Source organism: Mustela lutreola, chromosome 15, assembly GCF_030435805.1.
Source record: "Mustela lutreola isolate mMusLut2 chromosome 15, mMusLut2.pri, whole genome shotgun sequence".
Lineage (NCBI taxonomy): Eukaryota > Metazoa > Chordata > Mammalia > Carnivora > Mustelidae > Mustela > Mustela lutreola.
In genome coordinates, this window is record NC_081304.1 from 61657313 (window position 1) to 61670774 (window position 13462).

At 47.7% G+C, this 13462-nt stretch overlaps 1 protein-coding gene across 2 annotated transcripts in view; it reads left to right on the forward strand.

The window, feature by feature from the left end:
• Positions 1–11923: 11923 nt before the first annotated feature.
• Positions 11924–13462, forward strand: part of LOC131816460 (conserved oligomeric Golgi complex subunit 2-like) — a 32856-nt gene continuing 31317 nt past the window's right edge. The window contains exon 1 of one of the 2 annotated variants that reach the window (XR_009348072.1): positions 11924–12045. Coding sequence is in view for 1 of the 2 variants with exons in the window: in XM_059149234.1 (XP_059005217.1) it covers positions 13100–13347 (248 nt within the window). In the remaining variant the exon portion in view is untranslated. Of the gene's footprint in view, positions 12046–13063; positions 13348–13462 lie in introns of those variants that run through there. The other variant, XM_059149234.1, reaches the window with a different exon arrangement.

Sequence of the window (13462 nt, forward strand, 5' to 3'; positions counted from 1 at the left end):
TTAAATGCACTCAGGGATTGCATTCTCTCCTCCCTCCACCCTATCGTACACACAGCTGCCCGACTAATCCTCCAAAAGCACCAATTTTCATGTGCTGCTTTTCAAAACTAGCTTCCTGAATTCCTGTTGCCTGAAAAAAATAGTCTCAAATGCTTTGTCTGGCATTCAGGGCTCTCTAGGATGGGCACTCTGGCCAACACATCACTGCTCGTTTGTTCCGCCACACACAAGTGGATCTCGGGCTAGTTATTCAGAGACCCACCTCCTCACCGACCCAGCAAAGGTCTTGTGCATCTACTAAACTCACGGCTCACTCAGTGATGTTCTCAAAGGCCATTAGAGGGTGACATGCCACTGCTAGAGTCAGGAGCCAGTGTGAAGTTGCCGCTGCCTAAGTGCATGGACTGAAAGCGGGAACGTTGATTCTCCAGGAGAAAACTGGGGCATTGTTATGAGAAGGCAGACGGCAAAACCACCCAGGTCCCCTATGACTGCTTTAACACACTCTGGAAAAATTTAAGGAGACAAGTGAACGTATTAACTCCCACTTAGGCTGTAGAAGGCAAATGCAACGGAGGGAAGGCATTATCTTCTTCTGGAAGAAACCACTTAGCTCCAATTATTATTATAAATAGATCAGACCCTGTCCAGGAGCCCACTTAGCTGGGTTCATTTGTATACAATGTCCATACCCTCAGGAATATTAACATTTTTATCTCAGATTGCATTAATTTAAATAAAACTTAACAAAAATGGTGTGAAATGAACAAAAACACCATATTCTGTGATGAATCAAATGAAATACATTTTCAGTTGCTGTTTTCCCCATTTAAAGATAAAATTTCTGATAACTGTCATTATTTGTGAAAAGACACAAGACCAACATTTTGTGTGTATGTGTGTTTTGGTTTTTGGTTTTTGGTTTTTTTTCTTCCCCTTAAGGCTATAGCCATATTGTCACTAATAAAGATCTCAAATTTGCCTGGAAGCTTTCATGGCAAATTGTCAGTCTGAGGGTAGTCACCATCCAGCCAAATGGCTTTATACATCATCAGTGCCTTTCTTCCACACACATTCTCTTCCTGGTTTAAACATTAGTTACCCTGGTTCTACACTGACAGTATTTGCATCTCTCTCCTGTCCATAACTCCTAAAAGTTGGGGACCTCTCACTTTGGTTTCCCCAGAGCATGACATTTTATTTGGTGCTTGGGGGGCAATGGGCAGTTCAAGAAGTATGTTAATACTATCACTCAATGTATTGATCCATGCTATGCACCAACAGTGTAGTAAATATCGTTCATTTCTTGTAACAAAGGCAGTAGGAACTTCTCCCAAGGGACAGAATTCCAAGGACAGAATGAAGGCAGGAAGGGAGCTGGTCTATTTGTACCTACTTTGTGAGAGACACTGGTTTAGGTATTTTTATGTATACATTATACCACTGAACTGTCACAATCCTGCAAATTCTTACATGCTTGGGTTTCTATGTAGCAAGATTAGCAAGCCACCCAAATTCACAGTGACAGGCCCGTGAGACAAATCCAGCATGCTTGACTCCATGATTGTCAAGTCCTCTAGCCCCATATATCATGAATCTGAGATTCATGAGTGTGTAGGTGCTATCAGGAAATGTAAAAAATGCCCATTTCAGGGACACATGGATGGCTCAGGTGGTTAATTGTCTACCTCCAGCTCAGGTCATAATCTCAGCATCCTGTGATTGAGTCCCCCATCAGGCTTCTTGCTTACCAGGAGCCTGCTTCCCACTCTGCCTGCCTCTCACTCTGCTTGTGCTATCTCTCTGACAAATGAATAAATAAAATCTTTTGTAAAAATCTTGTTAAAAAAGCTCATTTTAAAGAATGTTTTAAAACATTGTTTGGACAGCAATAGAAGCGAAAGCAGAATGACATAATGTAACGACAGGTAGTTTATGTGGGAGCCCTTTGGGTACTCTGGTGGATGAATGTTTTTAAATTAGTTTTTCGTGGACATGGGGAGTTAGAGAGGAGAAGGGAGGTGGGAGAAATTGAAAGGGGAGCTGAACCATGAGAGACTATGGACTCTGAAAAACAATCTGAGGATTTTGAAGGGGTGGGGGGTTGGGAGGTTGGGGTACCAGGTGGTGGGTATTATAGAGGGCACTGCTTGCATGGAGCACTGGGTGTAGTGCAAAAAGAATGAATACGGTTATGCTGAAAATAAATAAAAAATAAATTTAAATAAATTAGTTTTTTGTAAACTGCAAAAAAAGAAAAGCACTCCCATTTATAGCGTACACTTTATGGTTCACAAAGCACGTGCCAACAGTAAAAATAATGATGGGTTACTGTTACAATTCATAGAAAAGGAGGTACAGGGAAATTGAATGAAAGGGAATAATAAAGTAGGTTCATAAGTCCATCTTCCTTGTAAAAAAAATTAACCTGAAAGTGCATTTCTGCCACCTCTCTCCTGTTTGATCTGATAAAGAAAGACCACGATACATGAATTATAGATCGGGGTTTTGAAAAGCATAATAGCTTTATACCAACACTTGAGCTTTTATTTATTTATTTATTTATTTATTTATTTATTGCTAACAAGAAAGCTCAATGTGATATGCGGTTCCTAACAACCAACCTCAGAAGTAATTCCATCTTCATGAGAAGTCAGAAAGAACCACAAACCAAACCACAAAATAGATTCAAAGAGAAAATACTCAAAAAAATTTCCCTTCCTGGGGCACCCGAGTGGCTCAGTGAGTTAAAGCCTCTGCTTTCAGGTCAGGTCATGATCCTAGGGTCCTGGGATTTAGCCCCATGTCTGGCTCCCTGCTCAGCGGGGAGCCTGCTTCCACTTCTCTCTCTGCCTGCTCTCTGCCTACTGGTGATCTATGTCTGTCAAATAAATAAATAAAATCTTTAAAACTAAAATTTCCCTCCTATCAGAAGCAGACCAAACCACTAACAAATTCCCCAGAAAGCTTCATCTAAAAGGTTGTGCTTTCTTCCGACACCCAGCAGGACCTTCTTCTCTGGGCCTGGTATTTCTTCAATGGCCTATTCCAGAGAATAAGACACTAAATTACTGAGCGCCAAGGGCCTCAGAACCACAAAAGAGATGATGAGGGGCACAAAGCACACCTCTGGTCACCAAGAGGGTATGTAAACGTTTGCTGCTTTTCTGCATTTTTCAAAGCTGAGTTTTTAGCTGGAGGCCGTTCCTTTATGATAAATTGCTGATACCGTATAGTAAAAGCCATTATATGATCTTTTACAAACCATTTCCTATCTTTGCATTCTCATGTGCCAAGACAGACACAGATTATTTAAAACCCTGAAGAGTGCTATTGCATTTAAATTGCCTGTAACCTTCGTGCAATAGATTTATGATTGATGATAGATTTAGTTAAAATATAACTATTTTAAATATTTATTCTCAGTAAACGATTTCAACCTATGCTCATTTAAGTAAGTTGGTGCATAATCCCTTTTCTATTAAACCATAGTGCAAGGACCAATGCCGCGCTTCTGAGAGAACCCCAAGCTCTTCTTCTAGAATGGCCATATGCGTATGTATCAGGCGTCCTCTTTTCACTCCCTTTGTGGAGCACCTACCATGGAGGTCATGTAATAATCAATGAGCAAAAAACAAACAAAAAACCCAAACATCCAGGTCGAAGTGATTTCCGCCTGCCATCATGCAAAGGCAGACCCTGCCTGGAGACCAGGAGACTGCTCAAACAAATAGCAGGCAGGCATCTCAGCCCAGGCCTGTGCTGGGGAAGCTGGTTCCCGGCTTTGGGCACAATCAGGAAGCCAGCGAAGTGACCCGAGAGTGCAGCCGGGTTTAGGGCTGATGATCTTTTCGCAGCCAGGCTGCGGGCGGACACCCGCTCAGGGAGCCAGGCGAGGAGGCCGCCCAGCGCAGGTGCTGGCCACGCTGGCAGGCCCCCGGGGCTTCACTCCGTGCACCCGCCCGGGCCTCCACCTCCGGAAGGAGGGGGCAGTGGGCGGCCCGGAGAAGGGGCTTTGCTAATTGCCGAAGCAGGAAGTGAGCTCGCGAAGGACGTGGCGGAGAGTCTGAGAGGAGGTGAAGGGGCTGGTGGAGGAGGGGCATGCAGCGCGGCAGTGCTGTGCTGCGGCCCAGTCGGGACTGGAGGACCCACAGGACTCGCCGCCCATGTGCTCCTGCGCTCCAGCCTAGCCCCGGAGGCCGCGCTGCCCCTCCCAGCCCCATGGCTTCTCCAGACGACCCTCTATGCCCAGGTAAATTGAAACCGCGCTGCACCCTCACATGGAGCAGATGGCGCGGGCTCCGAGCTCGCGGGGGTGTGGGTACCCAGCCTCCCGCGACCCCCAGGGCCCCGGGACCACCCCGGACGCCGTGCCGCACCCGGGTCCTCTCGGTGTCCCGCCGGGGATGGCGCCCACTGAGGTGCCCCCCGCCAGAGGGCACGCTAGCCCCCATCGTTCAGCACCCCCATGCGTGTGTGCCAAGGTCCCCCTTCCCTCCTCTCCCGCCATGGCCCCGCCACTTTTGTTCTGGACTTGGGATCCCAGGTGGAAACTAGTCCCTCAGACCTCCCTGGCAGCAAGGAGCACAGGGAGGGATTCTCGGTTTTTCAGCCCTGGCTCTTCCTCTCTCCCCATTCACATGCCTTCTTGCGTCCCTTTCCTCTCCTCATTGTCACTTTTATTAAATGGTTTTGTTCTGCATGTTGACCCTCAGAGCGATTTCATGAATGAATATACAGGAAACTGAGTCGGAGCCCACCGGTGAGAGCCCACTGTGGAGGCCTTTCATTAGAATGGTCTCTGGTCTAGCCTCAGTTCAGAATACTGCGTGTACCTGAGGACTGAGTCCAGATGTTTCTTTCATCTCTGACTTGAATTTGAAATCCTCCTCACACTTCAGCTTCCAGGATTGCTCCCGTCCTTGCTCTCCCACTGTCTCGGTGGGGATCCGCCATCAGTGTTGAACACAGGAATGAATGAATGATATATACCCCAGGTCACTGGGGCTTTTTCTTGTTTTGCTGTGGTTGGAAAGGCTTGGGAGAGACCCCCTGTATTCAGATACAGAGCTGCATGCAATTGTTTAGATAAACGTGTTCCCCACTTAATTGCTTGGGCATTGAACATTTCGCCCTTAACCTGTGGCTTGAGCAGTTAGGAGGAGACAATCTGGAGTTGAATCAGAAGATGGCTGAAACCACATGGTGGTGGGCTGGGTTTGGGAGATTTTCCTGGAGATTCTAAAGAAAGATCTAAATTCTTCCAATGGGGAGTGGTAAACATTTTATCAATGGGAGATGGAAAATAAATTGTCTGGTTAACCTTTCCCTCCCCCTCAAAACCCATATTTGAAAAAACAAAAAAGGAAGTGAAGGGAGAAATCCTCCCACTCCCATCCCCACTCACCTCCATAGCCACCTCCTCTTCCAAGAACCTAACAGACAAGGTGCCAAGAAGTGTTAGGTACCAGCAGTGGTCTCAGAGCTCATTCAAGGATCATGGTGAAAGGCATTCAAAGAGATTGTGGGGGCACAGGGATCCAATTAAGGGGGACAAGTTTAAGGTTTGCCTGGTCCCCTAAAAATTAATGGCACTAGAGAAGATGAGCTTTGGGAACTATAGCTTAATGGATACAACGTGTAAAAAGCTTCAGTGAGTCATGGTGGGAAGAGGCCATGAGGGCAGCAAAGACAGTCTTAGATGATGTTATTAATAGCACTACAGGCTCTAGATTTCCTGTGGTGGTGCTCTTGGCAAGACCAGCCCGGCCAAAGTGGATACTCACAACCTGGAACAGAGGGTCTTGGAGATCCCAGCACGTGAGGTATGATGAGAGGGTAAAATGATAGGAGGTGTCCTTTGGAAGGACTGTCTTCTTGACTTTAAAAGGGAGATCCCAAATCTGTAGGTGAAATCTTTTTGGCTACAAAGAAGGCCGAGGCCTCCTAAGGTCAAGGTCTCCTCGTCACTTACAAAGATGTCGAAGAACATATTCAGACATTTCAAAGATGTCCTCATGTCCATCCGTTCCCACTCTGGAATTCTATCAATAAGGTGAGAGTTCCTCTAGTTGGAAAAAAGATCTAAAAAGACTTCCTTTTCTCATGTAATTTCTGTAACCTTCAGGACACACCCACCTACCCCTTCCAGCGCTATAATGAAGCTACAGCTGGTGCCAATTTGTGGAACTCGTTAAAGGCTATTTTTCCTTATATACCCCCGGATCAACTTCCCATGCTCCCTCACCTGATTTCCTGCACTCACCTCCCACCTGGTGTGTTCACACCTGCACGTGCCTTTTACCAACCCCTTTGCCAAAAGACAGCCAGAGTGACCTTTCAAAGACCTATCAGTTCCTGGCATTTGTCTCCATAGAAATATGCACTGATCTTCTAACAAATTCTCAATCCTCCAAAGGCATCCATAATCCTCCCATCCGTCTCTTCCTACCCTTCCAATTGACTGATGCCTGTTCTGCCCTGTCTTTCTGCCCTTCAACCACGCTGCCTCCCTCTTCCTGTGGAGAGCCCTCATGGCTCCTGCCTCCAAGCACAGGTGATTCCCATTGATGGGAAGACCCTCTTCCTCTCCCCCGTCTCCCCACTCCAGTTACTCCCACTTATTCGTGAGCTCACAAGCCCCATGGTACACACTCTCCATGCAGCCTGCTCTCTTTTCTAGCACTGGCCTCCGTTTCTAGCTGTGGTTGTGTCACGGATGTCCCTCTCCAGCCTGCCTCCAAGCTCTCCGTCCATTTAGCTCCAACACCTGACACAGTGCCTGGCACGTAGTAAGCCCTGGATAGCTTCTAAGAGCCTCACTGAGGGACTAAAAGCATTTTAAAAATGTCACCACATAGGCTCCAAACTGTAGGCAGAAAAAGCTTTGCCTGGATTGACATTTTAGAGACGTATTCGTCAAGTAAGATGTGTTCACTGACTTTACCTTGTAAAATTAAAAAAAAAAAAAAGGACCTCTGTATCGCTTCACATCTAACGAAGGCACATGTATACTATTAGACCACGTTATGAGCTTAATGGAAGGAGACAAGATTTTTTCGCTAAGAAAATGTATAAGACTGTTGAGGTCACGTGGGAGGAAATAGTCCGTTTGTTGGAGCATTGCTATCTTACTCTATCACAACCACTAATAAAAATCTGACATGGGGTGAGTCAGAATTGTCTGTCAGAGATGATTTAGATCTGGCTCATGTTCGTACAGACATGAAAGCCAGGAACGAAGAAGCAGGCTTTGAAAGCCTGGGTTGAGGAGGCGGTGTGGTTCACTGCGATGAGCTAAGTGCCCAGGGCCACCGGCAGACATGTGGGCCTGTGTCTTTCCTTTGTTCTGGGGTCCATCTTGCACCATGTGGTGAGGCTAGCAGCTGGGAGCAGCTCAGGATAGGAGCAGGTGGCATCTTACCTCTCCCACCCTCCTGTGGGCTCCAGTGGGCTCCAGTGGGTCCCAGGGGACAGCCTGCCATCCTTGAAAAGCCCAGTAGCACTGGGATCAGAAACTGGGACCAAAGAGTGAGTACCCTGTTTGACAAGCGGGACCAGCCACCTCTTCTTCAGATGCAGGGGGAGCCCTGGTGTGCTGACTCCTCCCTTCTTCCTTTCCCCTTTCCTCCCTCCCTCCCTCTTCCCTTCCCCTCTCTCCTTCCCTGGTGGTGCCCTTTCCCGATGCCCACTTCATCCCTTTTCCTTTCTTACATGCCTGTCTTCTAGAGTTTCTTCCCTCCTCCCAATTACTTCCCTTCATCTGAATCTCCTCTTTGGTCCCTTTGTCCCCACTCTCTACTCCTCCTCCCCTTCCCTGGCCCCTGTTCAGCTCCATCCAGACTCCAGGAAGAGCTGGACTAACACGCTCACTCGCTAGCTCAGCCACCCTCCAGAAAAGTCACTCTTCGGTGGCCACCTTCCTGACCCCCTGGTCCTTTCTCTACTTATTCAGCTATTGCTCTGAAGTCTGAGGAGGACAGAGCGGGGCTGCCACAGAATCAGGCCAGAGGAGAAACCAAACCATGTGTCCACACTGTCCCCCAGTACTGCTGCTCTGAGAGCTTTCGGAGTCCTCAACAGGGTTAGGATTTAGGGGCTTCTTCAGAACCGGGAGTGAAAACAGCCATAGGTCGAAAGAAAAGCTATGGCCCCCACACAAAAATAATAATCACAAATGAAAACTAAGTTAATTCTGAAGTCCCAAAGTCGAAGAATTGCCTTGAATCTGTCACTAGAAAGCACCCAAGGCCTCTCTCTCTCTGGGTTCTGGGTGCCCTGGGAATGGCAGGAGGCTCTGACCCCCTTCCCTCTTCATTCACTCCCAAAGGACGTCCTCTGAGGTGGTCTTCAAACTTCCTCTGAGAAACTGTCTCTGGGAACTGTAGGCCCTCGGCTGCTGGGACGAATGAGGGTGATGTCAGGACCTGATGGGCAGCTTTACCAGGAGACTGTGGCTTCTGGATGCAGTCCTCAGGTCCCATGGTCTGGGTGAGATCTGGGTCTTTGAGTGGAGGAGGACAGATGAGATTTCAGATTTTGAGTTGATTCTGGGATGATTAGTTCTTTGAAGGGCATTGAGTGAAGGTCTTTTGCACACGGGAAGGACACGAATTTGGGGAGCCAGAGAGTGGACTGTTAAGAGCTGACCTGCATTTCCCCCAGAAACCTTGCTGCTGTCCTTATCTCTGGTACCACAGAACGTGACCTTATTTGGAACTAGAGTCCTTACAGATGCAATCACATTACAGTGAGGTCCTTAGAGTGGGCTCTAATCTCCTGTAACTGACCTCCTTATGTAAAGGGAAAATCTGGACAGAGAGATGCCCCTACTGTCAGTTGTGGGCAGTGCATGAACTTCTAGAACCCTGACAGTAGTGGAAAACAGACTCAGGCTGGGCACTAGGTAAATGGGAGCTCTAGTGGAATTTCAGATGAAGATGCTGTGGACCTCAGCTTCCCAGGTCATAGTGACGTTAGGATTTCAAATTCAAGTCAGAGATGAAAGAAACATCTGGACTCGGTCCTCAGGTGCACGCAGTATTCTGAACTGAGGCTAGAACCAGAGACCATTCTAATGAAAGGCCTCCACAGGTGGGCTCTCACAGGTGGGCTCCGACTCAGTTTCCTGTATATTCATTCATAAAATCGCTCTGCGGGTCAACATGCAAAACAAATCGATTTAATAAAAGTGACAATGAGGAGAGGAAAGGGACGCAAGAAGGCATGTGAATGGGGAGAGAGGAAGAGCCAGGGCTGAAAATCCGAGAATCCCTCCCTGTGCTCCTTGCTGCCAGGGAGGTCTGAGGGACTAGTTTCCACCTGGGATCCCAAGTCCAGAACAAAAGTGGCGGGGCCACGGCACGGGATGAGGGAAGGGGGTCCTCGGCACCCGCGCGTGGGGGTGCCAAACGATGGGGGCTATTGCACTCACTGGCGGGGGGCACCTCGTGTTGCTCCGTCCTCGGCCGGACCCAGTGCGGACCCGGGTGCGGCGCGTCGTCCGTCCGGGGTTGTCCCGCTGCCCCGGGGGTCGCGGGAGGCTGGGTCCCGACACCCCCGCGAGCTCGTGGCCCGCGCTTTCTGCTCCAGGTGAGGGCGCAGCGCGGTGTCACTTTACCTGCTTGCAGAGGGTCGTCTGGAGAAGCCGGCGGGGCAGCGGGCCGCGGGTGCGGGACAGCGCGGCCTCAGGGGCTGGGCTGGAGCGCGGGAGTGCAGGGGCGGCGAGTCCGGGGGTCCTGCAGTCCTAACAGGGCCGCAGCACAGCACCGCACCGCGGCGCTGCACGCCCCTCCTCTGCCAGCCCCTCCACCTCCTCTCAGACTCTCCACGGGATCCTCCGCGAGCTCACTTCCTGCTTCGGCAATTAGCAAAGCCCCTTCTCCGGGCCGCCCACTGCCCCCTCCTTCCGGAGGTGGAGGCCCGGGCGGGTGCACGGGGTGAAGCCCCGGGGGCCTGCCAGCGTGGCCAGCACCTGCGCTGGGCGGCCTCCTCGCCTGGCTCCCTGAGCGGGTGTCCGCCCGCAGCCTGGCTGCGAAAAGATCATCAGCCCTAAACCCGGCTGCACTCTCGGGTCACTTCGCTGGCTTCCTGATTGTGCCCAAAGCCGGGAACCAGCTTCCCCAGCACAGGCCTGGGCTGAGATGCCTGCCTGCTATTTGTTTGAGCAGTCTCCTGGTCTCCAGGCAGGGTCTGCCTTTGCATGATGGCAGGCGGAAATCACTTCGACCTGGATGTTTGGGTTTTTTGTTTGTTTTTTGCTCATTGGTTATTACATGACCTCCATGGTAGGTGCTCCACAAAGGGAGTGAAAAGAGGACGCCTGATACATACGCATATGGCCATTCTAGAAGAAGAGCTTGGGGTTCTCTCAGAAGCGCGGCATTGGTCCTTGCACTATGGTTTAATAGAAAAGGGATTATGCACCAACTTACTTAAATGAGCATAGGTTGAAATCGTTTACTGAGAATAAATATTTAAAATAGTTATATTTTAACTAAATCTATCATCAATCATAAATCTATTGCACGAAGGTTACAGGCAATTTAAATGCAATAGCACTCTTCAGGGTTTTAAATAATCTGTGTCTGTCTTGGCACATGAGAATGCAAAGATAGGAAATGGTTTGTAAAAGATCATATAATGGCTTTTACTATACGGTATCAGCAATTTATCATAAAGGAACGGCCTCCAGCTAAAAACTCAGCTTTGAAAAATGCAGAAAAGCAGCAAACGTTTACATACCCTCTTGGTGACCAGAGGTGTGCTTTGTGCCCCTCATCATCTCTTTTGTGGTTCTGAGGCCCTTGGCGCTCAGTAATTTAGTGTCTTATTCTCTGGAATAGGCCATTGAAGAAATACCAGGCCCAGAGAAGAAGGTCCTGCTGGGTGTCGGAAGAAAGCACAACCTTTTAGATGAAGCTTTCTGGGGAATTTGTTAGTGGTTTGGTCTGCTTCTGATAGGAAGGGAAATTTTAGTTTTAAAGATTTTATTTATTTATTTGATAGAGATCACAAGTAGGAAGAGAGGCAGGCAGAGAGAGAGGAAGAAACCGGCTCCCTGCTGAGGAGTGAGCCTGATGTGGGGCTGGATCCCAGGACCCTGGAATCATGACCTGAGCCGAAGGCAGAGGCTTTAACTCACTCTGCCACCCAGGTGCCCAAGGGAAAATTTTTTTAAAGGTTTTATTTATTTATTTGACAGAAAGAGATCACAAGTAGGCAGAGAGCAGGCAGAGAGAGAAGAGGAAGCAGGCTCCATGCTGAGCAGAGAGCCAGACATGGGGCTCAATCCCAGGACCCTAGGATCATGACCTGAGCTGAACGCAAAGGCCCAGTGAGCCAAACTCACTGAGCCACTCGGGTGCCCCAGGAAGGGAAATTTTTTTGAGTATTTTCTCTTTGAATCTATTTTGATGTTTGGTTTGTGGTTCTTTCTGACTTCTCATGAAGATGGAATTAATTCTGAGGTTGGTTGTCAGGAACCTCATATCAAATCAAGCTATCTTGTTAGCAATAAATAAATAAAGAAATAAAAGCTCATGTGTTGGTATAAAGCTATTATGCTTTTCAAAACCCTGAACTATAATTCATGTATCGTGGTCATTCTTCTTTTTAAAAAAAATAGGAAAGAAATGCCCATAGAAAGATTCAGGATGGGGAAAAGAAGAAATAAGAGTATAGAATATGAGAAAGCAAAGTCTTTGGTGTTTTTTTTTTTCTCTATAAACTTGCAATAGAATATGGAAGTATGCTTATTCTAGAACTAAGATTTGCATTCTTGAGAATTCTGTGTTTCATAGAAATATTCAAAATATAGCATGCCCTATGTATTTGAAGTTAACATTTGGTCTTATATTTTCCTGCATTTAGCATGGGAAATAAAGATGATTAAGAGTAAAGATGGTGACGTTTTTTGTTTGCTTAATTTTTATTTTTATAGATGTGTGTGTTGAGGCTTATACAAGTTATTTGATCAGTTGAAAAGATTGAAAAAATCTTAAATTCACAAAATTCTAAAGAAACCTCTGCACTAGAAGCAAGCAGGTAAGCATTTTTTTTTAACCAAGTAGCACATAAATTAATACTTCACATCCAGTCTAATTAGGCGGGGACGGCTTAGTTAGAATTCATTTCTAAACAAGAAGAAAATCCAGGTTGTGGCTAGAATGTAGATCCAGGAGCGTGGAGAGCATGTAATGGTGAAATCTATAACACGTTCCTATAAACCCTTTGGTTATAGACCACAGTTCCAACACGTCATTATGTTTGCAGTGGAAAAGTATAATTGGAATCACCTTCCCTGAGGACTAGCAAAGTCCTGTTGATCTTTAAGGCATACCTACCATTCATCTTGGTTTTTCTCCATCTCATTTTTTTCCTAGACATGCCCAGAGTATTACCATTGATGTATTTTGCACCAGCATTATATTATTATGAAACAGTATAGGACACATCCAGTTGAAATTTACAAACAGGAAAGAAAAAGCTTACGAAATAGGAAAAAGATGATGGCTGTCTTTGTTATACTGTGATTGTCTTGTTCCCTTCCTGGTGTGAATTTTCAATCAGCCAGGGTAGATGAGTGACTCAGAAAATGAGTAGTTAGGTCCTGTCAGCACCGTGAGACGCACAGTGGTGCAGTGGGAGTAGCCCGGGCTGGTCCTACACACACCAGCTGGGCTGCCTGCGTCAAGGTTGCCTGGTGCCCTGCGTGTCCTGCGTACTCTGTTGTGTGAGGCTAACAGTCCCTCCCCCTGCAGGTGGAGTTAGGTTTCTAAATTTTAGGAATTAAGGTTTTAGATTTGGAAGGAACTTGAGAGACCATATGCTCCACATGTCTCATGATGGAGATTAAGAACGGACACATCCCAAAGGAAGCGATTCTCTGGTTCTAGGTCTCTGCCCCCTTTCACATCAAGGCATTCAACTAAGTGGTCAGCCTCCACTGTGCTTGTGTCTCTAGCCCGTTGTACTCGTGCTTCTTCCCCGGTTTGTCCACACTTAGCAGACAGTCTCTATGCGGCCCTTCTGCAGCCCATGTGACTCCAGCGGCTCTGCTTCGCTGTGGCCCTTGGCAGCGCCTGCAGCCCCTCCAGCCATGTCCACGTTCGGCCCCTGGGGAGCTGGCCCTCCAGTGTTCTTCCTGTCTTTGCTGTTGCTGCTGTGCTCCTCCGATAGAAACACGTCAGTGAGCTCTGTGTCTACAATCCTGTCCCTTTGCAGCACTGTCCTTGATAAACAGACATTGTGCGCTTGCTTGCTCAGAATTACCTTGGAGGACTTTTTTCTCCAGAAGAGCAGCTCTGAGCTCTGGAGTCAGGAAAGCCAGAGCAGTGTCAGCACACAGTAAATCCATCATGCTCTGCTAGGCCCAGAAATGCTGAGATAAGGATAAATAGAAAATGCGCATGGGATCAGTCAGTAGAGGTTGGGATTAGGCTTCCGCGTTGGTCGTGCCGAG